This window comes from Glossina fuscipes, unplaced genomic scaffold (genome assembly GCF_014805625.2).
Source record: "Glossina fuscipes isolate IAEA_lab_2018 unplaced genomic scaffold, Yale_Gfus_2 1, whole genome shotgun sequence".
Lineage (NCBI taxonomy): Eukaryota > Metazoa > Arthropoda > Insecta > Diptera > Glossinidae > Glossina > Glossina fuscipes.
In genome coordinates, this window is record NW_023998415.1 from 45,626,066 (window position 1) to 45,651,548 (window position 25,483).

At 33.7% G+C, this 25,483-nt stretch overlaps 5 protein-coding genes and 1 long non-coding RNA gene across 8 annotated transcripts in view; 2 read left to right on the forward strand and 4 right to left on the reverse strand.

Moving 5' to 3' along the window:
- The window catches only part of LOC119645168 (serine/threonine-protein kinase NLK), a 199,496-nt gene extending 191,949 nt beyond the window's left edge, over window positions 1–7,547 (reverse strand). For both annotated transcript variants that reach the window (XM_038045145.1, XM_038045146.1), the window contains exon 1: window positions 6,966–7,547. In XM_038045145.1, coding sequence (XP_037901073.1) covers window positions 6,966–7,123 — 158 coding nt within the window. In that variant the 5' untranslated portion in view covers window positions 7,124–7,547. The remainder of the gene's footprint in view (window positions 1–6,965) is intronic.
- Window positions 7,548–10,834: 3,287 nt separating this feature from the next.
- LOC119645169 lies at window positions 10,835–11,385 on the reverse strand. Its single transcript, XR_005248637.1, has 2 exons — window positions 11,148–11,385; window positions 10,835–11,074 (listed from the first exon to the last, which is right to left on the reverse strand). It is a non-coding gene; the product is annotated as an uncharacterized LOC119645169 (long non-coding RNA).
- Window positions 11,386–13,706: 2,321 nt separating this feature from the next.
- On the forward strand, window positions 13,707–14,009 carry LOC119644969 (guanine nucleotide-binding protein subunit beta-like protein). The gene has a single exon (XM_038044712.1). The coding sequence runs from the start codon at window positions 13,707–13,709 to the stop codon at window positions 14,007–14,009; it is 303 nt and encodes a 100-aa protein (XP_037900640.1).
- A 2,253-nt stretch (window positions 14,010–16,262) lies between these two features.
- Window positions 16,263–18,992, reverse strand: LOC119632156 (UBX domain-containing protein 4). 2 transcript variants are annotated; one of them, XM_038024935.1, is made up of 4 exons: window positions 18,922–18,992; window positions 18,548–18,650; window positions 17,181–18,477; window positions 16,263–16,539 (listed from the first exon to the last, which is right to left on the reverse strand). In XM_038024935.1, exons 2-4 carry the CDS (start codon window positions 18,627–18,629, stop codon window positions 16,326–16,328), a joined length of 1,593 nt encoding a protein of 530 aa, XP_037880863.1. In that variant the 5' UTR covers window positions 18,630–18,650; window positions 18,922–18,992; the 3' UTR covers window positions 16,263–16,325. The 2 variants fall into 2 exon arrangements, with proteins under 2 accessions (XP_037880863.1, XP_037880862.1); XM_038024934.1 differs by having other exon boundaries at window positions 18,548–18,977.
- Window positions 18,955–19,614, reverse strand: LOC119632157. The gene is made up of 3 exons (XM_038024936.1): window positions 19,342–19,614; window positions 19,121–19,282; window positions 18,955–19,046 (listed from the first exon to the last, which is right to left on the reverse strand). Exons 1-3 carry the CDS (start codon window positions 19,523–19,525, stop codon window positions 19,018–19,020), a joined length of 375 nt encoding a protein of 124 aa, XP_037880864.1. The 5' UTR covers window positions 19,526–19,614; the 3' UTR covers window positions 18,955–19,017.
- A 763-nt stretch (window positions 19,615–20,377) lies between these two features.
- On the forward strand, window positions 20,378–22,156 carry LOC119631648 (UBX domain-containing protein 1). Its single transcript, XM_038024043.1, has 3 exons — window positions 20,378–20,809; window positions 20,883–21,500; window positions 21,567–22,156. The coding sequence occupies exons 1-3, from the start codon at window positions 20,760–20,762 to the stop codon at window positions 21,913–21,915; spliced, it is 1,017 nt and encodes a 338-aa protein (XP_037879971.1). The 5' UTR covers window positions 20,378–20,759; the 3' UTR covers window positions 21,916–22,156.
- Window positions 22,157–25,483: the final 3,327 nt, after the last annotated feature.

Here is a 25,483-nt window from a genome sequence, read left to right on the forward strand (position 1 = left end):
TCTTATGCATTCCAAACTATATGAACCGATATGGTCAAAATTATAACGTATTTAACACGTTAAGGACGGCGCAGTTTTCCCTATTTCGCATAAGCATTCGCTTGTGAGCCACCGTTGGTACATGCCGTCCTTAAAGTTGTTAATATCCTTCTCGGGTACATTTAATTTTCCTTTAGAGATAAGATGACTGGTTATTAGATGACTAGCTTTACTTCTTCACAAAACTCGTATGATTCAAAAACATAGACCTACACAAATCAAATTCGGTGCACTTGATGTTTATCTCCGATTGTAGATTGTACATTAATTTTTGAAATGAACTATTTATAAATACTTTACGGGGAGTGTGGGCTCAATATCAACTCAAACATCGAACATATGAAAATATCGTAATTCAGTGCAATTTTGCCGTATAACGACTTTTTTTTTCAAAATAATCCGTCATATATAATAATAATATGAGTAGCGATTACAAATGAATGATTCGATCCAATCTTCATTTCAATATCGCTCGTTCTTATAGCAAGACATCGGTACGTGCGCAAAACGAGTAGACAGACGGACATCCAAGCTTAAAACGATTCAAAATCATATCCTCGATACGGTATAATACGCAAAGTGAGTCTCATATATCTAGGCTTCCGGGTGTTATGCATACACTTGTCCAAACTTAAAGTTCCCTGAATAAGAGGGGATGTAGGGTGTACTAAATCAAATAAGTGATCGGTATGATGCGATGATTAATCTTATAATCTATGAAGTGTACTAGCATTTACAATTTGCGAAGATATGCGTTTCAAGTATCGGTATAGCGCGTTTGAAACGCGTTACAGAACGACCGACAAATCTAAGACGCTCTGCACAAAAACCAGATTAAAGACAGTCAAAAACCAGTTACAGGTAGTTTTTTCAAGCCTTAGAAAAATCAGAAAATTTCACACAAGTGATAAGAGACATATTTACGTACAAAGAAACAAAAAAAGGAAAAAAAAAAATAAAAAAACAATTTAATAAAGTCCTGAGTCGAAATGTTTTCTTTGGTGCGAGTTTCTTTTTTTAGCAGAAAAAAACAAAAAAAAAAAAATCCAAATTTTGTTCGTCTTCTTCTTTTTGCCTGGAATGTGATCACAGTCTGTTCACTTGTAAAGTAACTAGCAAAGCGAAAGGATATACAACACAAAAACAAGTAAGAAAACTACATTCGGCTGTGGCCGTATCTTTTATACCCACCAATAGGAAAAAAAAGGAAATTTTAATACCCTGCGGGCGGGAGATTTTTAGAGAGATTAGATCCATATATGTTAATCGCTATATCTATTTTGGCATGCGAACAATTAGGAAAGCAAAGACGAAGCCTTAGTTGATGTTGTACTGTGTTCTGTTGTGTTGTTGTGTTCTTCGACTGCTTTCGTCGATTTCCGATAGAGACCTGCGTGCAAGAATTCGCAATGTTTCTGGCGAATTGACAAATTTCAAGTCAACATCTTAAGATCCGGAGAATACTTCCGACATAAGCCCACAGAGGCGGACGGACGGGGAGCAGAAATGCCTAAATGCGGTTAATATTCGATACGGGTCAAGAGTATATATATATATATATGTAATTCGTAGGGTCCCCCTAAAGGTTTTTCTCGTCTAGCGAAGAATTAAATTTCTATATTCCTTATTAATCAGTGGGCGTGGTCAATTTTATTTATCCTTCTACAATATTATGATGGCAGGTAAACTTTGATCGTTGGTTCTGCTGTCGTTTATAAGTGATGAGCAGAAACACTTTGTTTATTGTTTTCGAAAACGAAATTGAACCCAGGTTACGTTGTCCCGTGTTATGGGCCATTTTCAATAATCATCTTGCACGCAAGAACTTGCCATGCCTTCGGATAAATTTGAAATCGCTAAGTTCATTCTTGCGACAAGGCGTAATGCTTATCACAGACATAACACACACCGCCGACAGACAGACAGCAGCGAGGCAATGGGACAAACGTAAATGCTTATATATGTAACGATGTTGATAACATTTAATGAGATCTCTGAAGTCTTCTTGCAAGTGTTGCAAACGTTTCAACGAATTGAACATATTTCCATTCTTTGGTGCTGGGTATAAAAGAAAGAGTTTTTTTCTTCGTTTTTTTAACAGTTTGTTAAATGTTTAGATTTTTATAAGCACACAAGTACAAATGCGCGCACACACACACACACACACACGCATGCAAGCATACATATAAACACTAAACGCATAGATCTCAGACAATTGCTAACTGAACACTAAGTGAGAAATGTGCGTTCGCTACTTATTGGCTGCATACATACATACATACATATAATATACAAATATACATATCTATATATGATATATATATATATATATATATAGATATATATATAAATTGGTAGGCTTTTGTGCAGCTTATATGCGGTTGAATGCTTTTTTCGGTCACTATATTCTAACGATAACTTTAGTGCGTTTCCATTCAGTTTCAAATGTATTATCAAAAGCCTAGCAATTTTTTGGTTTTTTCCCAAACAGTTTCTAATTTTGCAGGAAAAAAAAAAAGAAAGAAACCTTTTTAGAACACAACCACCATAAAATTGCTGTGACTGACTACATACATGCTTTTATACCGAACTATTTGACTTTTTACAAATTTTTCTTCTTTTTTAATACATCATGCACTAGAGGAGCAAGGCCTCCCGACGTGCTTGTAAAGTAAGAAGAAAATCTTTTCATTCCGTTTGGCAGCAACTTAATGAAAATGTTAATGAACTAAATGTAATGTAAATAAACGAAATTGCGGAATAAATCTCAATACTACTGACTGTTGCTGTACTTAAAAAAAAAAAAAAAAACACACACACACAACACAACACAAATTGTTAAGCACGACGTGACATAATTTTAGAAATTTTACATACCCTAAAATACACACACATACATGAAAATTAAAATTTATTACCGTCGACGAGCGGAAATAAAGTGAAATTGTGCCTTCGTCTGGAAGCGCTTTTTGCCGTGCCTTCTAATATTCCTGATCCTGAGCGTAGCACTCAACTCGATTCAATTATCCTTTTTTCGTAGTTGATCAAATAATCCCTTAATCACGTTCAAAAAAACGCGGTAAATAAACCCTATTTTCCAATCTGTAACAGATCTTATTATTCAAATTTCTACTAATATTCCCTAAGGCCGTCAATGTCAATGAGGTCCAATGTAAGTAGAATTTTTATAAATCTGTGTGTAAATGTGACACAATCACAATTAACGAGATATACCTTATGTTTAGTATGAAATGAACATTTAGTTCATCAAAAATACGCACAAAGGCAAACAAAGGACTTTTTATGCATATCACCGAAGGGGTATATTCATTTTGTCAAAACGTTTGCAACACCGCGAAGGAAACTTCAGAGACCCCATATCATTTTGAATCGATTTAAGCATGTCCGTCTATCTTCTCCGTTTATGCTATATGTCTGTTGTAAGTATTCTTTTTTGGCCGCAAAAAACAAAGCCAGCGAATCAAATTCGGCGCCCACAGCACTATGTAAACAAAGAACACCTTTGGTTTTCTGAACACCTGATTACTCATAATGTACAAAAGATAAATCGTTTAAAAGTTTCTTATGCTATTTTGTATGCTATGCGATGCTATAGCACACCTGTAATGTATTTCACTTCCGTGGCATTTTTTTTTGTCAAATCTTTTATAACGCCCAGAAGCAAGCTTCAAAAGCCCCATAAGCTGAATATGCCAAATTCAGAATGCACCTAAGCATGTCGGTCTTGGGAACTGGCTAATCTGACCATCTATTCAGATGTATAGTCTATGTGGCTAACAATTACAAAAATGAAGATATCGCCTAAAAATTTGCAAAAGAATTTGATCAACGCTGGCACGCCTATGCAATAAATACGAAGAAGACTTTTACTTTTCGTCTTTTTTTTTTTTTTTTTTACATATGACCACCCACCTATGGGATGGTACCTATGCGTGCGGGCGCGGTGATTATAGGAAAATTGGGGTGAAGTAAGGAAGTAGTGTTTATAAATGTTCGACTTGAAAATGGAGATATCAGGTGCGGCGGGAAAGACGACGGCTGATAGATTGCTCCAAAGGCGGCAAGTACGGTAAAACGGGCATACCAATCATTTTCTCCTCTGTAGAATGCATGCCCCGAATGTAGCGCAACGCAGTACACGTAATGCCGATGTTCAAGGGTATCGAGAGCTCTAAACACACTTTAGTCGGGCATGAGCACCAGAGCCTTTTGCTGTATGCGGTCGAGAATCGCGCCCACACACACACACGCGCCAATTATACTCTAATATGCGCTGTAAATGGTACGAATATCGGCTACAGAGAAGTATTTTTTGCATCGCTTTATAAAGCCGACATCCTTCCGCGATTTTTCGCTCGTTCCTTAAAATCTCTACTTTTATGCAAAAATAAGAAAAGAAAATAAAAAGAAACGATTGCGCCCACCCTCCCAATTTTATAGAGAATGAAAATGTTGTTTCTCTCTTTGTTTTAAATCTATTTTAGAGCAACAGTAATACAGAATACAATTTTTTAATGGTTCGATCATATTTATTTTCAAACGACCTCGTCATTGGGTCAAAAATTGAAAATGCATTAAGTTTCACCAAAAACAGATATCTCGTTAGCCTATCTCGTAACCAAACAGAGGAACATATGACCCCCCAATCGATTTGGTAAATAACTCTGCAGATCACTAGAATGTTGCATACATCTACACAAATTTAATAAACGATTATCGTCTGTGATGGTGTAGGGTATAATATGATTAGCTTTTCTCCTTTAAATGCTTGGCCGGGAGATATTTTATCATTTATATAGTTACTGGCAAGGAATCCAATATTCGAACTATTGGACGAACTGCGCGATTTTTGTATTGCAGTGCGGTGTCGTGCATATGGAGAGTGAGTGTTGGACATTAACTGAAGATCCAAATGCATTTCGCAGGCAAAAAAAAGGTTTGGACATAACTTCAACTATGATTAATTATTTGCAGATATGGCTCGACTATGGTATTCACAGGATAAGGAGAATGCTTCTTGACCTCAAAACTGCTATGATAGCGAATGAAATGATTACTTTTCTCAATTGAAAGCAAAGCTTCTACTGCGTCGAGCATTTTTGAAGTTTTATGTAATTTTTTTATTTTAAATAACTTACTTGCTTAATAGGCAAGAGCTGCAGCCACGCAATACTTGATTCTAGTGCTATTTATAACATCAATAATGTCGTCATAATACTTGAGGTAAGCTTTTATAATTCATTCTTACAACAAATTTCCATAGTTATCTTGAAGTGCATGCAGGCAGGCTATTGAAAAATTTTGTTTTGCTTCCTTAAGCTTAGCTTGCTGGTATTGCTGGTGTGCTGGTGTGCTGGTGTGTTTTATGGTTCTATGAAATTAAATTTCATACATTTCTCGCATTAGAGAAGTTTGATAAAATTTAATTTTTGTTCATATTTTGTTTTGTTTGATGTCTAAGCTTATATTGAGCTTACCTCTAGTTGCCTGGTTTCTTGGCCTCTAGGTATTTTTCGACTTTTCCTTCACTTACACTACGTTAAACATATTTTCCAAATCAATTTTTGTTTTTTCCTTTTTTTCGTTTAGGTATCTTATTCGCCTGACTAAGGGGTTGTATGTGTGTGTGTGTGTGTGTGTGTGTTTAAGTTACCGCATATATACATATAGAGATATTACGGCTTGGCTGCAATTATAATGTATATTTGCCTGACTGGCTGCTCAGTTGGTTGAATCGTTTGGCTGCTTGACTGCTTGGCTGGCTGGCTGGCTGACTGGCTGGCTGGCTGCCTGGCTTTCTGGCTCGCCGGCTCAGTTGGTCGCCTTGGCTGCTTGTTAGCTGAGCTGATTGCCTTTTGGCTTCTTGTTTGTTAGGGTCTTTAACACTAGCGTTCTTCGCGTGTAGATATATTTGCAATATAAACATATATATATATATATATGCATATATATATATATATATGCAGACAAACCCGCGGATATGCAGCGACTCTTCTACACAAAACTCTTTTGTTAAACTCAACAACATCTCACAAGAGTTTACGTGTGTGTAGTATGCATGCGTGCAGTTTATTGAACGGTATAGCTGCCGTTGGTTTTTTGTTGTTAATAATGTTACTGTTGTTGTTATTGTTGTTAATTTTTTGGTAGAGTTTTATCGTTTTTCCTTTTTTCTTTGCTATTGTGTTTGCTCATTTTGCTAAAGGTAAAGGGACAGAGAGGAGGTCAAGCAAAAGCAAAAACAGAAAAATAAAACGTTTTTTTTTCGTTTGATTGCATCCGGAAACACCGTTTTACACGTGAATGGAAATTTGATTTTTTTTTTTTTTTTTTTTTTTTTTTTATTCTTTCTCTTTTTTCGTCTTCTTTCATTTTTCCACATATAATCAAATATCATGATAATCATCATTAATGCGTCATTGCATCAATCAGTCAGTCAAGTCAGTCAGTCAGTCAGTCAGTCAGTCAATCAGTCAGCCAGCCAGCCAGCCAGCCAGCCAAGCCACTCGTCAGCCATTCAAGCAATTAGCCAGTTAGTTAGTTGATTTCATATCTTTATTCTTTACTGATTTTTAAGAATTTCATCAATTATTTTGAATTACGTTTGCCGGCATAAATCGCATTTTATGACGGAAGGTGTTAAACATAAAAATAAAATAAACATTCAAATATACATTCGATATGGATGAGCGAGTGTTTTCACTATTCGTATACATACATGTCATATGCATATGCATAATACGTACGTATATAATAATAATATTTTTTCTTTGATAACGAGCGAAAGATATAATAATAATCGCGACAAAGTTCAATAAACCCTCTATCTCTTTCTTTCACGTAACGAATAATTTATAATATTTTATGAATATTTTTAAAAAAAAAAAAATTAATAATTTACTTACCAGACAACACCGAAGGCACCGTAGCCGATGGGGCGATCCGGTTGTACATCCTGCGGCACTGCTGGCGGTTGATAATAGGGGGCGGCAGCAGCAAGTATAGCACCTTGTGGTGCACCGCCAGCAGCTCCACCTTGTACGAGTGACATCGAAACGCTCATTGAATTACAACAACCGGCAGCAAAAGCAAATTTATTTCGATTGAACTAATTTCACTTCACACTTGACTTTGTAATGGTGTTGATGCACGTGTGCGTGTGCCTAAAGACAGTTATTACAACCGCAGAGAAACAACAACACCACCACCTTACTGCCACACAGTTTTGTTTTAGACGATTGCAAACGTTTCACTGCTAAACTTTTTTTCTCACTAAAGAAAAGGAACTTTTTTTTTTTTTCTTGTCCTTATTTAGGGTTCAGAGTAAGAAAGCAATTGCCATAAATATATGCAAGTTTATTATGTGTAGGGTGTTTTAATGATATTATTCCTGGGTGAAAGAGTAGACTTCAAACATACACATATGTTGCACTTTATGTTTTCTGAGAAACTTTTTTCTTTTCTTTTTATTTAATTATTTTTATAATTTAGACTTTTCAACACTTTAAAAAACATTACATTTATATATATATACACATGTGTATATATATATATATAATTTTTTTTTTGTTACTTTTGGACTTAGATGAAAATCTGAAGAAAAAGCTGTAAATAAAAATAAATAAAAATCCAAATTAATTTTAAACAATAACGTATTTACTATATTATAATAACAATAATTTGCTACTAATACAAACGATTAATTAATTAAAAATTGCATTAAAATCATGTAAGTGGATAAGGTATGGGAGATATTAAGATCCGTACATATCGTTTTTGAACGATATTGAATATTTAAATTTTATATCCAGTATTCTCTGTACAAGCAAGTGTTGCATCGAAATTATGTGAAATTTTAATTTATATGAAATTTTTTTATTTTCTTTTTTAAATTAAGATACAATGCAGAATAATGTGATTTTGTACCGTATTATATAGTGAGTGGCACTTTTTTCTTCTTCTTGTTCTTCTTCTTCTTTTTAATATGACCAATCACTCAGGGTATATCCCCTTTTCGTGTAGCACGGTAACGGAAGTTTCCGGTGAACGCTAACTTCAATATTTGTATTCTTAAAGTAAAAGACGAAAAATGCTTTTGAAGAACTTTGTCGTCATAACAGCGGATATCCTTGTACTTTTTAGTGTAACCAAAAAAAAAAAAGAAAAAAAAACCATTTTCATATATATAGTTTTTCCCTATTTGTCATACACATCAGACAAATGAATGCTTATTTCCCGATCGTATTACTTTTGAATTACAATAACAATTCACTGAGATATTCGTTCTTCGTAGCAGTAGTAAGCGAATTTTGAATTTGAAAAATCTCGTCTCTAAAATATGTGCTCAACTACAAAATCACATAAAAATATTAAATTAAATCGGCCCATGATGTCAATAATCTTCTTTTCAATACATACGACATATAAGTAGGCCTAAACGGGGAGTAACTTTTTTCTTCCTGTAGCCATTAATTGTTAGAACGATTTTATTACATATTAATACAATCTCTCTCTAGATCTCTCGGCTTATCTGCCCGGTCGATGATTTCCAATCTTCTCACTTTTACCCAAAGCAAAAGACGATTTATTCAAGTAATGGGAAATTTGATATAAGAATTATTATAAAGGGACACTCCGGCAATTATAGAACAACTCGAATTTTTTGTATCGGAAATTCTGTTCTTAAAACAAAGTAGCTCGTAAGCGATTCTTCGAGCAGCTTGAAGTACTCACTTTAAGAACACAGTAACCTCAATAGCACATATCCAGCTAGCTCTCTACTAGTACTAAAATCGAATGGGATAAAACACTTATTGTAACGCATAGTTAAAACAAAATTTAAATTTCATCTTGCAACCTTATAGCCGGACACATATAACATAGAAATTGATAAATGCCATTTTACTACTTCAATGATATAAAAACAAATTTAAATTTACGCATAAAAAACATAAGTATGCATAAACACCAAAGAATATGCATGTGTATGTTTATTGTCATAAATGTTTGCTTATTTCGATCGCATTTATATGTAATTCAGATAATTTCTCATATCGTCAATTTCTTATGCTTATGTCCTTTAACGATTTTGAAGTATTTTAATGAATTATTCATATGCTGGCCTGGCCATATATTAAGAAAATTGCTTAATTACTTATTTACAACACCCACAAGTGATAAATAATATTATCATAATTTACATAAGATGATATCATTACATTATACACCATATCAACAAACCAGACGATATAAATTTTAGAAATTATACAGACTTTTAAATGCGTTTAGTTACGTATACATCAACAAGCTCAAAACGTAGGAAATCATTAACTGGTTGGAAAAATGCACTAAAAAAAAAAAAATTAAAATATGTATGAAAAAATAAATTAATAAGCGTTCAAGCATAAAAGATACAATTGTAAATGTTAATTTATTATTGAGTATTGAAAGAAAAGAAAGAAAACAAATGTAATACGGTAGACTGTAATTTTTTTTTTACTTTTTTTTATTTTTTTTTTATCATAATTAATAAAGAGCAGAAATACATTATATTTAAGTTATAGACGGTAGAAGAGAGAAAGGCGGAGAAAGAGCATGAGTCCAAACAATAATAAAACATGCGCCGCTGTGTAATCGAACGTAAAACACATGCCAGTAATAATACAACAACAATATCTAGGGGTTACAAAGTAGTGAGTGAGTGCAGTAACTAAAGCGCGGAGTAAATAATGGTTTAAAAGTTTAGTATATACAATTGAGAGCAACAAAGAGGAAGAAGTAGCGGTATTTTATTGATGTTCAATAATAATAATGCAGAGAGTTTGAAAAAATAACGAAATTTCTATCACAAGAACAAAAAAAAAAAACGCCATATATTCTACATTTATCTTAAAAATTCTGATAACTTACCTTTGATTTTTAATTGTTTTTGCTGACTATAATGTTTAAATATTTACAGGAGAACAAAAAAAAAAAAAAAAAAAAGAGAAAGAAAAACGAAAAACCAACAACAACTCTAATCAAGGTAAACAAACTTGTTTAAGAGAAAATTACGTGTGTTCTTTTTTTTTTAAATATTGATTGCATTTCATTTAATGGTTATTTATTCATTTTCTCACGTATACATATATACACATATATATAAATATATACATTGTATATATATCAAATACATGTATATATATATATATATAAATATATATAGTTTTTTCTTTTTTGACAAACAATTTTATAATGCCGGTTGGGAAAAATACTACTACGGCGCACACTACCCGATAACATAAAATGCAACAACAACAATGTCGGATATTTTACAAGCAGCTGAGTAAAATATTAAACAGTGCACACACGCACTCTTCACTCTTCACTAAGCAAGTGGATAGCGTAAACGCGATGAGTTTGCATACGCGAATAGAGCGATAGAGAGGGAGAGAGAAACAGAGAGAACGAGTCACTTAGTTATCTAGTACGAGATGAGTGCGATGCGAGAGAATGATGTAGTAATAGTAATAAGTATAACTTGCTTGTTTAACTAAATGTCCACTTTTAGCTCTTATTTTTTTTTTTTTGTCGTTTTTCTCTCAAATATATATGAACTTGATGTTGTTGTTAGTTAGTTAGTTTATTTTATAACAAATTTGCATTGCATTCTTTGTTTTATTTACTTAACGATGAAAGTTAGAACATTTACTTTACTTAGAGAATCTCAACTTTTTAATACTGAGAAGCTTATGGGAAAAAACTATTTACCGGAAATATTACTGAATTTATTTGTTTCTTTTTTTTTTTCGTTTGAGTAAAGTTAAGTAGGAGGTTTAGGTGGTTTTATTTGCTTGACTCGAAACACAAAGTATTTAATGAGCGAGTTCAGAGAATATTTAACATTTACGCACACAAACGCATGCATATATCAAACGGCACGATTACAAGAGAGGAGAACGTAAAGTTATTTTTTCTATTGAAACTTATTTTACTTTAGACTTTACATAAATGTAGAAGAAAAGAGCGTAGACACCTTTAATACAAAATATATATGAAAATAAAATAATATGGAAACACTTCAAAAAAAATTTCTTTTCTAACTTTACTTTTACTTCTCCATATATTTTTCGTTTTATTCTTTTAAAAAACATTAGCGCGTACCAGCGATTATATAGTAAAAAACTACTTTGTTGTTGTTGTTGTTGTTATTGTTATTCAATTAGTTTTTTTTTTTCTATGCATTCTTTTTTCTCCATGGCGTTTATGGACAAGTTAAGCGTGTTTACTTCGACAAAAAATTTTTTTATTTATGCTTTGAGAGGGATGTTGTTTTTATTTAAGGGAGTTTTCATTTATAATTAATACATTTCTTTATTTATGCATACATATATACATATATATATATCTATATATATGTGTATATATAAATATATATTCTTTTTTTTTTTTGTTTCCTCTCTTCGTTTGTACACTGCATTACTTTTTTTTAAAGATTGTTGCTGTGCATTTAAATAAAAACCGAACGACGGAATAAACCACACGCCTTCGAGCTAACTTTTTCAAAGAGAAAAAAGCGACTGACTGAAAAAATCTAGAAAATGTTTAGATTTATATTCATGAAAGCAATTGTTAAAAAGTGATTCTCTCTCTACTTCTTTCGCTCTTTTTCAGACTCTTCTCAGCGTAAAACGAAATTTTACAATAACAATGCCAACAATCCCCTAGTGGTGCCAAGTAATACTAACTGAATTGAGTGAAGTATGTCTTGAAGCATGAATTTTCCACATAAACGCACACACACACAAGCATAAATGCTGGTACACAAGTTAGTATACTCTTGCTTTCAGTTAATCTTTTCGTACTGAAAACTCATTTATTGTTTGTTTTTATTTTCCTACATGATAGTAAGCATCACTAAGAGAGAGATGACCATACATATTTAACCGTTCTATTTTAAGAGTTGCCAGCTCGTTGCCAAATCTAATGAAATACCATACTATTATTTTGCTATAAGTCCAATATGCATTACATATGGAAGCTAATATAAAAAGCGACGCATGTTTCAGTATACAAATACACCATACTCCAATGTTCGTTACATTATAATAATTTGAATCGATTCGACAACAGTCGCACACTATCACCAATACAGCCGTCTGCGCCTTCTACCTCTCCCATTATATTAGATTTGTTAAACTTAATGTAAGTCTACCAAAACGCTACTTTCAATTTTCTTTTCTATAATTAAACTAAGATTGCTGCAGTTGTGCTATATGTTTAATTCAACGGTTGTTATCGACTTTATAAGCCACATAGTGAAAAGCAATTAATCGATTTATATGAATTATGCAAAATATATATATTTTTCTTTGCATTTAGCATCTATCAGTAAAGTCTTGAAATGGAAAATAGAAATAATATCAAGAAAAAGATATGCAATGTTAAGCAACAAGCCCAGCTAACTGATCGGCAATAATTAAAATATTTTCGGTAAATTGTTTATGCTATTAAATTACACTTACCTAACCGTCCAATATAACCAATATCGTTCAATATGTAAAAGAGATAGGGAGCAAAACACTTAAAGGTACGGCCTCACGACGCTTATGACAAATATTGTGTCTTGTTTAATTGATGCTTTAAAGCTCGAATACGTGGAAAGAAAATCTTTTGGCATTTTCCATAAGCAAAATGTCTTGGACATACCTCGACTGACACACAATTGCTGTGTGCAATTTTAATCAGTATTCTAAAAACCATTAAAAGTTTCGAGTTGAATATTGCTACTCCTTCATACAGTTTTTGCCTTGAAGCCGACACTAATCGAATCAAGAACCCTAAGCAAGTCTTGACAGATATTACAAAACAGGCAGATTGCAGCATAAAATCTTGGAGAAAAGAGATATAATAGGAAATTGGATGGGCGATTTTATGGTCCTGAAATCGTAGACTAATAAAAGAATTTACAGCAAAAATTTATTGTGACGAAGACACATGTGTATAACATATGTCGAACTTTAAACGCGTTTACCTTCAAACATACTTTTTGAAAGCAAGCCAAGCAGCATAACTCAGACAATGTTCATTTCTTTTATTCGAATTTTCCATCATATCTCTAAAACAACATTCTCTAGTGAAACACATAGTATTTTTTCGTTAATTTAATAATATTTTGTTAATAAAAAGCGTTTTTTTTTTTAGTCGAAACTTACACCTTTTCACTCAAACGTTGGCCAATTACACGAAAAACAATGTAAAAAGAAATACCTACTTGCTTCACTAGTTATAAGAATACAGATTAAATGATTTTTTTTTTTTTTAAATTCAAATTTGGACCAGTTATGCTGCGTGCCGCAGAGCACCTTGAGCTAAAGATATCCCCAGAGAAGAGTTGCGGTATTGCTATTTTTTAATACTTTTCAAAACTATTTTTCTTATACTTGAAGGTAAGCTTAATATCTGTATGTATATACATTTTACATTTTCAACATTATTATATATAGATACTAATATAAGTTACGTTACGTTTATAATGGTGTAGGCCTACTGGAGAGTCATCCATTTAAAACAATTGGCAACGCGCCTATAACGGTACCTCTAGGGTGGCGCGGAAAACAGTCTCATAAAGTCGTGGTGTAAAATTACGTTTGGTATTTCCAAGTATAATGACATGTGGTATAGCGAGGGTTACTTGCAATGTCGGTTACGTCGTTTGGATACTAACTATGTGGAGTAACAGTAAAGTCTATATGGCCAAGTCTAACTATGGCTTCACTATGTCAATGGGTTTATATGGACATTCACACTTTGTTAGTGATATTGTGTTGTCTTCGGATAGCCATTATGCTTTATCTGGCTTATGGGATAAGACATTGCGTTTGTGGGATTTGGCTGCCGGAAAAACTACACGTCGTTTTGAAGATCATACCAAGATGGGGAAGAATATTTCTATTTTATATAGAACTTGAGATTGAGATTAGGATTAGTAAGGGATATCAGGAGATTAAGTTTTGCAAATTGGTGCAATTTCTCCGATTTTTCCTTCCATCCAAAAAGAATTGCCAAAAAAACTTTGCTACAATGATTTAGCCCTTAAAGGGATTTAAGCAGTCATCGAAGGACCTCAAAGTCAGCAGCAGCGCATTGCATCCGTATCAAACCGAATGAACGTCCAGCTATAGACTTAGGCAGGCGTAGTTTTGCAATATAAGCGTCCCCATGTATGACCTAGAAAATTTTAACCATTCGATCAAGAAATTGAGCGCTTGTAACTGAACGATTTTATAGATCTAGATCAACTATCTCAATTCTAAGAAAATTTGAAAACCATATGAACGAAAGAAGAAATGTGATCCCTGTGTCTCAATTATACACATAAACCGTGTAATTGCGGTTGACAGTAAAGTAAATTATAGTCTACATATCACGTCTTTTTAAACTTTTAACTAGAGTTTCTTTCTTCTTTCAAGTGACGCCAAGTCCACTCCATCAAATGGAGTGCTCGTAATCAAGCAGAATTGAGGAGGCTTAAAAAGTTGGTCAAGACGTTCAAGGGGTTTTTTTACTTATCAGATTCAAAGTATATGTTGCATTACAATACATATGGATTTAATTATCGTTTTGAAAACTATTTACCAGACTTCAGCTGTTTTCAGTTTATGTCATAGCCGAAAGAAACTCTGGGGTAAATTCCATATTTTGGCTTTTCCTCGCTTACAATATGCGGGAACAAAATTGCTGTTTGCTTGCAACATTAGAAGAATTAGAACTGAATTTCACTTTTCGAAATCCACAGAATTGAGATAAAATTCTATGGCTTCGGGCATTGAAATCCAGCACTTCAATTGTTTGCGCATTCTTCAAAAATCGGTAATATCAACTTTTCGCGTATTGTTGGGTGTTAAGGGAAGTTTCTGGAAATGAGTTTTCATTAAAAAGAAACTCAATTCCAAGCAATTCCTAATAAATACATAGAAAGATCTGAATTTTAATTCTTCAATAATGATTAGTTATATATCTTTAAAAATCTCCATTGTAGGGTTTGGTTAACCTATATGAGTCGGAAAGAAATTTCTTCTTTTTTTTTTTGCCCAAAGTGAAGATGTGTAAATATTTCATCAAGAGGAGCAGAATTCAATAGATGTCTAAATCTGAGCGTCTAAGCTCAGTGATCTCACGAGGTCTCATTCGTTGGTTTGCTTTTATTTTACTTTTATCAGATTCTACTGGCCTTCCAAAACCTGATGCGATCGCACCGAAACGAAAGTTTGGAAACAAGTTTTGGCATTGGCCGTCCATTTATCCTTTCCATATGCAATCAATGAGTTTTTTCTTTCTTGAACATCATTTTCACCTTTTCGCTAGTAATAGAAAGGGCTGATTTCGACAAGACACCAAGAATCGAACAAAATTTCTTCCCACACAAGCATTACGATATCAGCTCTCAAATGTGTGAAGACAGTGCGCCATAAATGTTGAAAAAGAATTACACAAATACTTTCCGAACAGCCTAATATAATTTATGAAGCGGTAAGTCCATACGATCGCAGTGAATGGTAGACATTTTAGCGGACTCTTCGGTTCAATGAAAAACATTTTAACACGTCCATCGTAACATACTTATTGTCGGTAGATCGTTGCAAGTGCTATTTGAGGCAATTCAAAATTTTCCATTACCTCGTGCTATACAAGTTATCGCTACACAGTTCACTATTAATGGAAAGTAGAAAATTTATTTTTAGAGTTATTGTTATTGTATCCAAAGCGCCCGCAAACCGCATATATTCTTTGATTAATGTAAGGTTACGATCCTATTTAGAACTAATCGTACGGCGAGCAAAACCCCCAAAATTGAAATAGAATGCTGATCCATAGTAGATGTTATTGAAATATATAGAGCACAAGTGCGTTACAAATGATTGCTAACGTGATTTGAAAATTCGATTTAAATTTTGTTCCATTCATCCATTCGACAACTAATGAAATGCTTCAGGCATAATTAGGGAATAAGCTGAGACTATAGGCAGGAAAAGATTCGCTCTGAAACGAACATAAATTTTTTGTTTTGTATTTTGTTGATTTTTTATTTATTTGATAACCAATAAAATATTAATTAAATAAAATATTTTTTATTTTTTTAATACATTTAATTATTTAAAATGCTAATAAAATATTAGAGAAAAAAAAAAAATTAAAAAGGGATCACGTGAAATTTGCAAACATTTTCACATAAATTTTTAGCCGACATATTTGTTTTTCTTTTGTTTCTTCATTACTATTGCAATTTATTGTTGTTGCGTGGAATTGCCGTTCCAAGTGGCGTTCTCGTCGTCAGAATCTTTACGATTATCGGTTAAGCGATGTATATTGGATCCACTTACATAACGGCGATAGGTGGTAGCGGCATTGGAATTATCGGTCTTATCCGAATTGTTATTGCCCGACGTTGAGGGTCCAGCGTTGCCACTCAAGAAACGATCCAGATTGCGACGTTTAGCTCTTTGGGTGAAACAAAATTAATTTTTTTTTTTTTTTTTACGTCAAAGTAGGAATCAAATATTAGATGAGTGGTGTGTGTTACATTATAGCGCAATTGTAAGGAAAAGGGAAGAAATGGTACCAATTGCGTCAATGTAAAGATGATAATATTTGTACGGACTACATGATAATTGGCATGTTCTACTTTATTCTAAAGTAGATAATAAACAAATAGCTCCGAATATGATTTTGCTGGACGCCAGCTCCAATTGATTAATTGTTTGAACGTCAGGGAGCCGGTTGAAAACGTTTTCAATTCAAGCATTTTAATTTTTATAAATTCTTTATCAATAAAAAAGAAAAAAAATTGCCAAGTTCCATCTTAATTGAAATTTCGAAATTTGATGGAAACTTTCACACGTATTAAGAAAACTTATGTCTTAGGAAACGTTTAATGAATATATTTGGATGTTGGAAACAAGAAATTTATCATCCCATTATAGGTAAACAAATTTGTGAATAGTTTTGTTGGGCATATCTATGTATGCATGTATATCTTTAGCAGCATGGCTTCTTCTATAAAATCATATCACGCTGCCGGGGCGTACGCCGTCCTAATCGAGTTGTGTATGGATCTTAAGTGCGAAAGTACAAATACTTACACATCATTTTGTACATCTTGTTCCTCACTAGCCCTTTTCTGCGCACCCGTTTGAATATTTCGTCCACTAGTGTCGCCAACAAACCAACCTTTCACAGTGCCAACGGCAGCTAAAATTGGATTTAAGACAGCCCACAAAATGGTAGAAAGCATATTTAATAAACCACCAGATCTGGCTAAAATCGCGCCAGCTCCAGCAGCTTCTTTGCTTATAACCAATATGACAGCACTAGGGAAAAGCTCAAGCTCGAGTAAGGTCATACCAAAATGATCAAGTGTGAATTCTCTCTTAGGGTAAGTTGTAGCCAAAATGAAGTCCCGTATACCGGTTCCAGGTATAACTTGATTTTTCACATAATCGCGTACCTCTGCCAAAGTGGTGGTATTTTTGAATGTTTGATTTTGACTCTGACCACTAGCCAAACGGAATTGTAAACGAGACTCGTCGCTTAGCGTAGAAGGTGGAGTAGTATGAGGTGCAATAACAGATGGCTGATGACCTTGTGAAGTTGTCGGTTGAGAATCTTGTCCAAATTTATGTGCTCGTTCCGCTTTATCGGCCGCAATTTGGGCGCGTATACGTTCTCGGGCGGCCTGCTCTTCTAAACGTTCACGTTTCATATTTTCTTTTAGTTCTTTAAGCTCTTGCTCCTGTTGCCAATCACGGAGATTTTGCATTTCTCTACCTTCCCGGCGACGCTTCAATTCACGTTCTTTTTCTAAACGGTTTTCTTCTTCAACACGTTCACGTCTTCTTTGCTCGAGATACTTGCGTGTTTCTTCCAGCTTTTCTGGACCGCCATTAGGCGCTTCGTTGACTCTAGAAGTAGTAGGCCGATCAATACCAGGTTCCTCTTGTTCTGGAAGAGGTTTCCTCTTTATGTAGCAAACTTCACCATCACAAATCACTTCAGATACAGACTGTTTTTCAACGTTATCTTCTTTTTTATTGTCTAACGTATCTTCCACTTTTTGCTCTTGTTTTATAAACTCATCACTTAGGGAACTGGAAGCTGGTGGTGCAGGGGGTTTTCCGGCCAATTCTAAGACTTTCACAATTTTAGTTGCCAACTCCTCGGCACTCTCAATAATGCCGGTGGCAATTTCCAACGGAGCACCTGATTTGCCAATAAAAAATATTGATGGTACCGGTACCATTTGATAGATGCTGGCAAATTGGATGTAAGCCTCACTTTCACTTTGAATTTTAACGGCAACAAAATCGTCTGACTCTAACTTTTCTCTTACTGCCAACTCATCGATAAAACGGGAAAGTTTTTCAGTGGTCTCATCTTTACCTGAAAGTCATACAAAATATGACGTGGTTGTTCATCAATCAAATGATTCCTTCCAGTTCCATTTACTTACCTTCAACATACACCACAAAGATTGCATTTTTTAGTTTTGACTGTGTCACGGCTTCCGCTATATTACCGTTGTACCAATTCATATTTCAATTTCAATTATATTCCTTAAAAATTGAACAAATTATGTCCGTTTTTACTAAAACTAAAAGTTTTTTCAATAATTTTTTTTTGACAGCTGATTATCGAATGAATATGAAATTTTTCCACTCGCAGAGCTGCATGCAAAGACAAATATTCAAATTTACATAGATCTTGTGGGTGGCAACACTATGACATAAAAGCGATGGAAATATCTCATAAAAACTTGCTTTAAATGCCTAATGCGTGAAAGAATTTGCCATTACAGATTTACGTAGAATGTCAACATCAAATTACATTTATTAAAAAGAAACTGGACAGTAAATAAGAACGTTCAAATTATGATTATCTGTCAAAAATAGTTATCATTAATTAGAAGTTCTCCATCCATATTCAGTAAACAGTTTCATCATCTTCTAAATCTATATGCAAACCATAGAAATATACGACATTTATCATATAGAGCAATATATTTAATATAATATATCTAATTTACCCGTTGGCTCGGCTTCTGAGCAAATTGCGGAACTTGCACGAGATGATATATCACTGCGCGCATACAGCGGCATACGTGGTAAACGTATACACAAACGTCGCAATTTGTGGCCACTAAAATTCTCGTCAGCAACGCTAGTTGGGCCGTTTTCGCAAGTTGAAGCTAAAATTTAACATTTTGCAACAGCAATTATTTTATTTCTTTAGTTCAATTTCGCTTACCCAGATATCTTAGTTCGTCGGGACTATATCGCTGTAAGCGTACAGTACATCGTCTAAATATTACTTGGTCGCGTATCTCCGGATCAACTCTTGCCACTAACGATAAACGATTAACTCTAACACTCAATCTCTTTAGCTTATATGGTGCAGTCATTGTATGTTTGTTGTCGTCAAAATTTCCCATCTATTTAACGAGCAATTTAGCAGGCGTTAATACGATTTGCAATAAAGATTTCAGATGTTTACGCTTAGAGCTGCCACGATAAACTTTCGCCTTTTCGTGTCTTTTTAAGACGCAACTCATGCGACAGGGTTGTCAATAGTTTATTTTTATTGTGCCGGAGTTTATTTATAATATTATCTTTGCTATCTGAACTTGTATATAATGTTATTCTTATTTAACAGTTTTATGTAAAATGTCTACATATTTTTATAGGTCAGTAATAAAAAACCATATTGATTATTATCATGGTAGCAGGCGTAACATATCCTCATGGTTGAATATATATTTCAAGTAGTTTTTTTTTATTCGCCCATTATTTTTATAATACGTACACTTCAAATTGCTCGTACTATCCACTATTAACCGAAATCAACGTTTCTTGCACACCTATGCAGTTAATACTTTAAACTAAGTTCCACCCTATTTAGTTTAAAATTATATAGTGGTACAATTTTTTTTTCTATTTAAAATAAATTAATTATTAATTAAAATATATAGAAACGAAATATGTATTAACTATATATTACTCGACATTATGCAGATGAAAGCTCGGATACAATATAATAATAAAAAAAAAAAAAAACTAATTATCATCTAAATACCGCATAATTGTGGAAGAGAAAGTGCGGCATATTTTTTTCTGGGCTTTTGAAAATAATTAGGTTTATATTTAAAAAATGCAACATTGGCAAGATTCATTAAGATTTTCTCATGAGCAATACATAAATTAGCTTGCATGGATTTGCGCTGTTCCACGTTAACTAGCTGTAATTAATGCTATGTAAGAAGGACTGAAAAAACAAAGAAAAAAAAATTTGCGTGCAATCTTTATACTCAGCAATAAATTGAGCCAATCTCCATTAGAAAATTGTACGACAATAATCCCGAGAATCCCTATACGCAGATATCAAAAAATTGCTTATCAAACTAAACAAGCATTCGTTTACTTAGAATAAAAAATGTTGTCAAGTTTGAACTTGAATTTGCTAATTGAAGTGCTGCCAAATCAGTATATTTTGCAAAGATAAAAAAGAAATACGTACTCTTTAAGACCAAGTCATTTAGCTAAAAAGACGATTTTATTAGAAGAGAATAAATATCTTAAGAAAATTATTTCTGTAACCTTGTGAGCTTGTTTTGTCTACTTATTTGTAAAAAAGAAAAACGAATCTTGGAAACGTTGTATTGGACAACAATGGGTGACATACAAATGTTATTAGAAATGGGATTTCCCAAAGAAAAAGCGTAAGTTTTAGAGGCTTCCAAAAGAAAAAAAATGCCGGCTTCACTGACAATGTTTTTTTTTACTATTTACTAGGGAATACGCAATGAAAGTTACTAATTATAAAGGTGTAGAACCAGCGATGGAATGGCTATTGGCTCACGTTGATGAAGATATACCCGGAGATGTTACTGGCAATACGGTAGGCACCAGCGATGCTAATAATGCTGCTAACACCGGCAATGAGTCAGGTCAAGCGGAGACACCTGCCGCAGAAACTGCCACTTCCAGTTCGGCGATTTCTCAAGCGCCTGAAGCTAAATCACTGAAATGTGAAGACTGCGGCAAGTTATGTAAAGATCAAGGAGAATTAGAATTTCATGCTGCGAAAACAGGTCACAAAAATTTTTCAGAGTCCACTGAGGAGAAAAAACCTTTAACAGAAGAGGAAAAAAAACGACAACTGGCATTAATAGAAGAAAAATTAAAACAGAAACGCCTTGAACGCGAAGAACGCGAGAAGGCAGACGCTATGGAGAGGGAACGTAATCGCATAAAGTCAGGCAAAGATATGACTGAGGCACGTAAGCGATTAGAGGAATTGGAAATGAAAAAATTAGTGGAGCAACGTAAAAAAGAAAAGGCTGAAGAAAAAGCCGCCCGTGAAAGAGTTAAAGCACAAATTGAAGCAGACAAAGCCAGACGTAAATTAAGGTAAACATATTATAAAGCAAAAATGAAGAAAAATCATAAATGAAAAAAAAAAAAAACTCTCTTTAGCCAACAGCCACAAATAATGTCACCCACCGCTTCACAAGGCTTTCAATCAGTTACTTCGACAACTCCGGCCGAACCCAGTATCAAAACGCCATCCAAAGAGTATACCCAGACACGTATACAGATACGCTTACAGGATGGTTCCACACTAACCGAAACTTTTAACGTCAAGGAACAATTGTCCGCTGTACGGGTTTTTATACAAATGAAAACTGAAAACGATGAACCGTTCGGATTAATGACAACTTTTCCTCGTAAAGTTTTTACCGCCGAAGACTATGATAAACCATTAGACATTTTGGGTCTGGTACCTTCAGCAGTTCTAATTATGACTAAAGCTAACGTTGCATAGATCGACGTATTATAGCGATGTGGAGACGATTTTTTACATATTTATATCAATATGTATGCAATCAACGATATAATTGCAAAGTCTTTTTGTAATTGAGTCAACCGTTTTTTTTTTTTTTTACTTCCATTGTTTTGCAATTATTTCGGTTACGGTTTTTTTTTTTTTTTCCTCTCCTTACATTTCTAACAATAGTGAAAACGCAATTTATATAAATACATATATATTTAATGTTAAAAAAAAACTTTTGTATAAAAGAAAGAATAAACAGAATGTTTGATTTCTGTGTAAATTCCGCAGGATGTCAATACTAAGAGCTAAGAATGTAGAGACTGCCTGGTTATTCAATTTAATCAATCATGTTAGCTGGCCAGCTTACAGGCGCAGAGAGATAGAGAGAGGGAATCTAAAAAGTTTTCAGTTTCCTTCACCATTATGTTACCCTATATAATAGGGTCGTAATATATTCATTTTTAGAACACCTAGGAGGAGTCATTAAATCGGATATATAGCATAGGTATATAATATACTGGATTGTTGCATAAATGAAGATGGGGACTTCATATTCGGCGTTTAAGTTGGTGATTGAAAGTACATCAAGTCAGTTAAGTAGCGCGCTTGTAGCGCAAGATAAGTTGAGAAACCTTCCGCATGCAAACTCAAAAAAGAAAAAATGCCAGTTTTTGCTCATCATACACATCATAAATCACAACCGGTACAGCGATAAAATTTTCGAAATATATTTTAAACAAAAACAGAACAATCGCCCACGTCCATTCAACGTTACACGGAAGGTATATATACTCGTAGACGCCGCGCCCGAATATAATTTTTTGTTCTTATTTACCCTCGAAATTGAGCTATCATTCATTTATAAAATTTTCCCAAACAAATATCGAAAAATGAAAGAAAACATTTAATCGTTCATATATTTCATAAACAATGGTTATTGCGAACTATGTTAGGGTTTTTTTGCCGAAATTCCTCCAAGGTATCATATCATCCGAAGCAAATGCATGCTACGTTGCAGTTCTCTGAAGAAAATAGAAAGTCATTATTGAATAAATTTGACTTTTCCATAAGTCATTTTCGTACTGATAACTGTTCGCAACTATATATACGTGGATTTTTATAACTAAAAAAAACAAAATAAGAACATTATAGTCGAGCAAGCTCGATCATGAAATCCCCTACACCACATTATTATTTTCATTATAGAACACACAAATTGTATCTTGTTTCTATATAAAAGCATTTTTTCATGTGCGTATTTATGGGAAAGCGGGTCCAAGAGGCAACGCAATTTAGTACAAGTTTAATCCTTACATAGGGCAGGATCCAAAAAATAGACCGAGATGGTCCAAATTTGGTGCAGTTAACTTTTTTATGTTAAATTACTATTATGATATAATTTTCATCCTGAAGCATTGAAAATTATACCTCTTTGTCGTATGAACTTCAGTTTTCGGTCAAAAATTGTCCCAGACGGTTCAAATTTAAAATGCCGATATATCACATAGACACATAGCCACTTTTGTCGAGAAATTTTGAAAATTGCAATTTTTTTCCATATAGCGACTTTTTAGAATGGGACGTTATATGGGAATTGGTCAAAAGAGTGGACCGATCTGAACCGTTTTCAATGGCGTTCGTCTTAGGTCAAAACACGTCACTATACCCAATTTCATCAAAACATCTCAAAAATTGCCACCTGTGGCTTGAGCACAAATTTACATGGTCAGATATCAGACGGACAGACAGGGTTAGATCAATTTATATTATGATTCTGAATCGGCCGTAATAATACAAAGTGTGTCTATCTTAAGCCCTTCTGCGTGCTACATACGGCAGCACTAACTTAACATGTACACCACTGTACCACAATTGGTGTAGGATATAATTAAACTCGATGAGAGGAAGGATTGCATTCAAACTGATTACGATTCAAAGAAGAAAATTCTTATACCGCCGATATACATGTATTTTTCTTAGTATTTCGAAATCCACTGACTAAAATCCACTGATAAAAAAAAAGTACGAGAATTATATTCGATTGTGATTGAATCTGTTATAGCCATCATCGTTATCCTGTAAAAGACCGGACAATAAAAGGAGAAGAACTAAATTTCCACACTCTATAACATTGGATGAGAGGGCAATCCATATATACCGCGTATCTGTTTCAGTTTATGAGTGTCGAGCACAAAAAAAAGGGAGAGCAAAGGTGTTCACGGGTTTTTGTTGCGTAGGCGTGTTGGGTCATTTTTACACTACTTTGGTAAATTTGTAGGCGATATCTTGTCTTTTGTGAACGGGGGACTGTGTGCGCCACATATACTACACAATTTGGCAGACGAACAGACGCTGACAGATGCTTAGGTGCATTCCGAATTTGAAAGTGCTGAAAAATTTATATATTTTATGGAACTTATGAAGCTTGTTTCTGCGTTTTATAAAAAAAAAAAAAGACTTAAATTTTAATAGACTATAATAGTGGGCCAAATTTTAAATGTTTACAATAGACATTAAATCGACAGACGAATTTCATTTTGATCGAGAATGTATATCTCGGAAGCTTACTTCTTGGCATTTTTGGCAAACGTTTTAACAAAATGAATATATCCCTTACCGATGGGTGATCGGTATAAAGATGAGCAAGTAATTGTTTTTTTGCTGTTTATTTACCATTTTAGTTTGTTTACGTTACTCCCTACAATAAGCATAAGTCATCTAATGTAAACAACATTTGAATACACGTGTAGTAGAAATTGTTTAAAATAAATAATTGGATATGGGATATGAACAAGCTTCGTGCGGAATATGGTAACATAAACAAATATTAACGACGATTCAATGATCGGTTTATTTGTAATTATTTCTGTTTAATAGAAAATGTTCTCTACTTTCAATGGTTGTTCTAAAATTCTGAGTAATATCGTATAAACATATACAATATGACGTCAGATTGATTCCTTGAAAGGTTACGTGTAATATGATGACTTTATTTACAGACACGGATTACATTTTTGTTTTTGCTTTTAAATCTTGAAAATAAATAAAATCAAAAAAATGATCAATAAGAAATTATACTTAAGAGACATTTTTGCTTTCACCAAAGTTATCGACAAACTTTATTTACTTTGTAAAAATTCTATTGTTTTTCACTTTTCGTCATAAAAAACTCAAAATTATTATTTTTCTCTCTGTTCAAAGGTTTGCTTCTCATGGTAAGGTCCTAAAAATAGACCTATCTGGTCTAAATTATCTACCTTACATTTTTTGCGCTCCTATGGAACAATTTTTCATCATAAAATATTATAAAACTCAACTTTCTTCTCTTAGTATTCATATGAGAAATCTCTCATCACACTCACAAACAGCCCTCCTTTTGATATGTTCTGAAAATCCTTATATAGGCGGTGGTATCGAAAATGTAGATCTACGTGTTTCAAATTCGGTAAAGTTGAAGTCTTTCTCAGTTTGCTGGGTGAACTAATGTTCACCATGAAATATTGAAAATTCGATCTTTTTACCACGTTACGCTTCCATTTCCGTATTCCGGTTATATGAG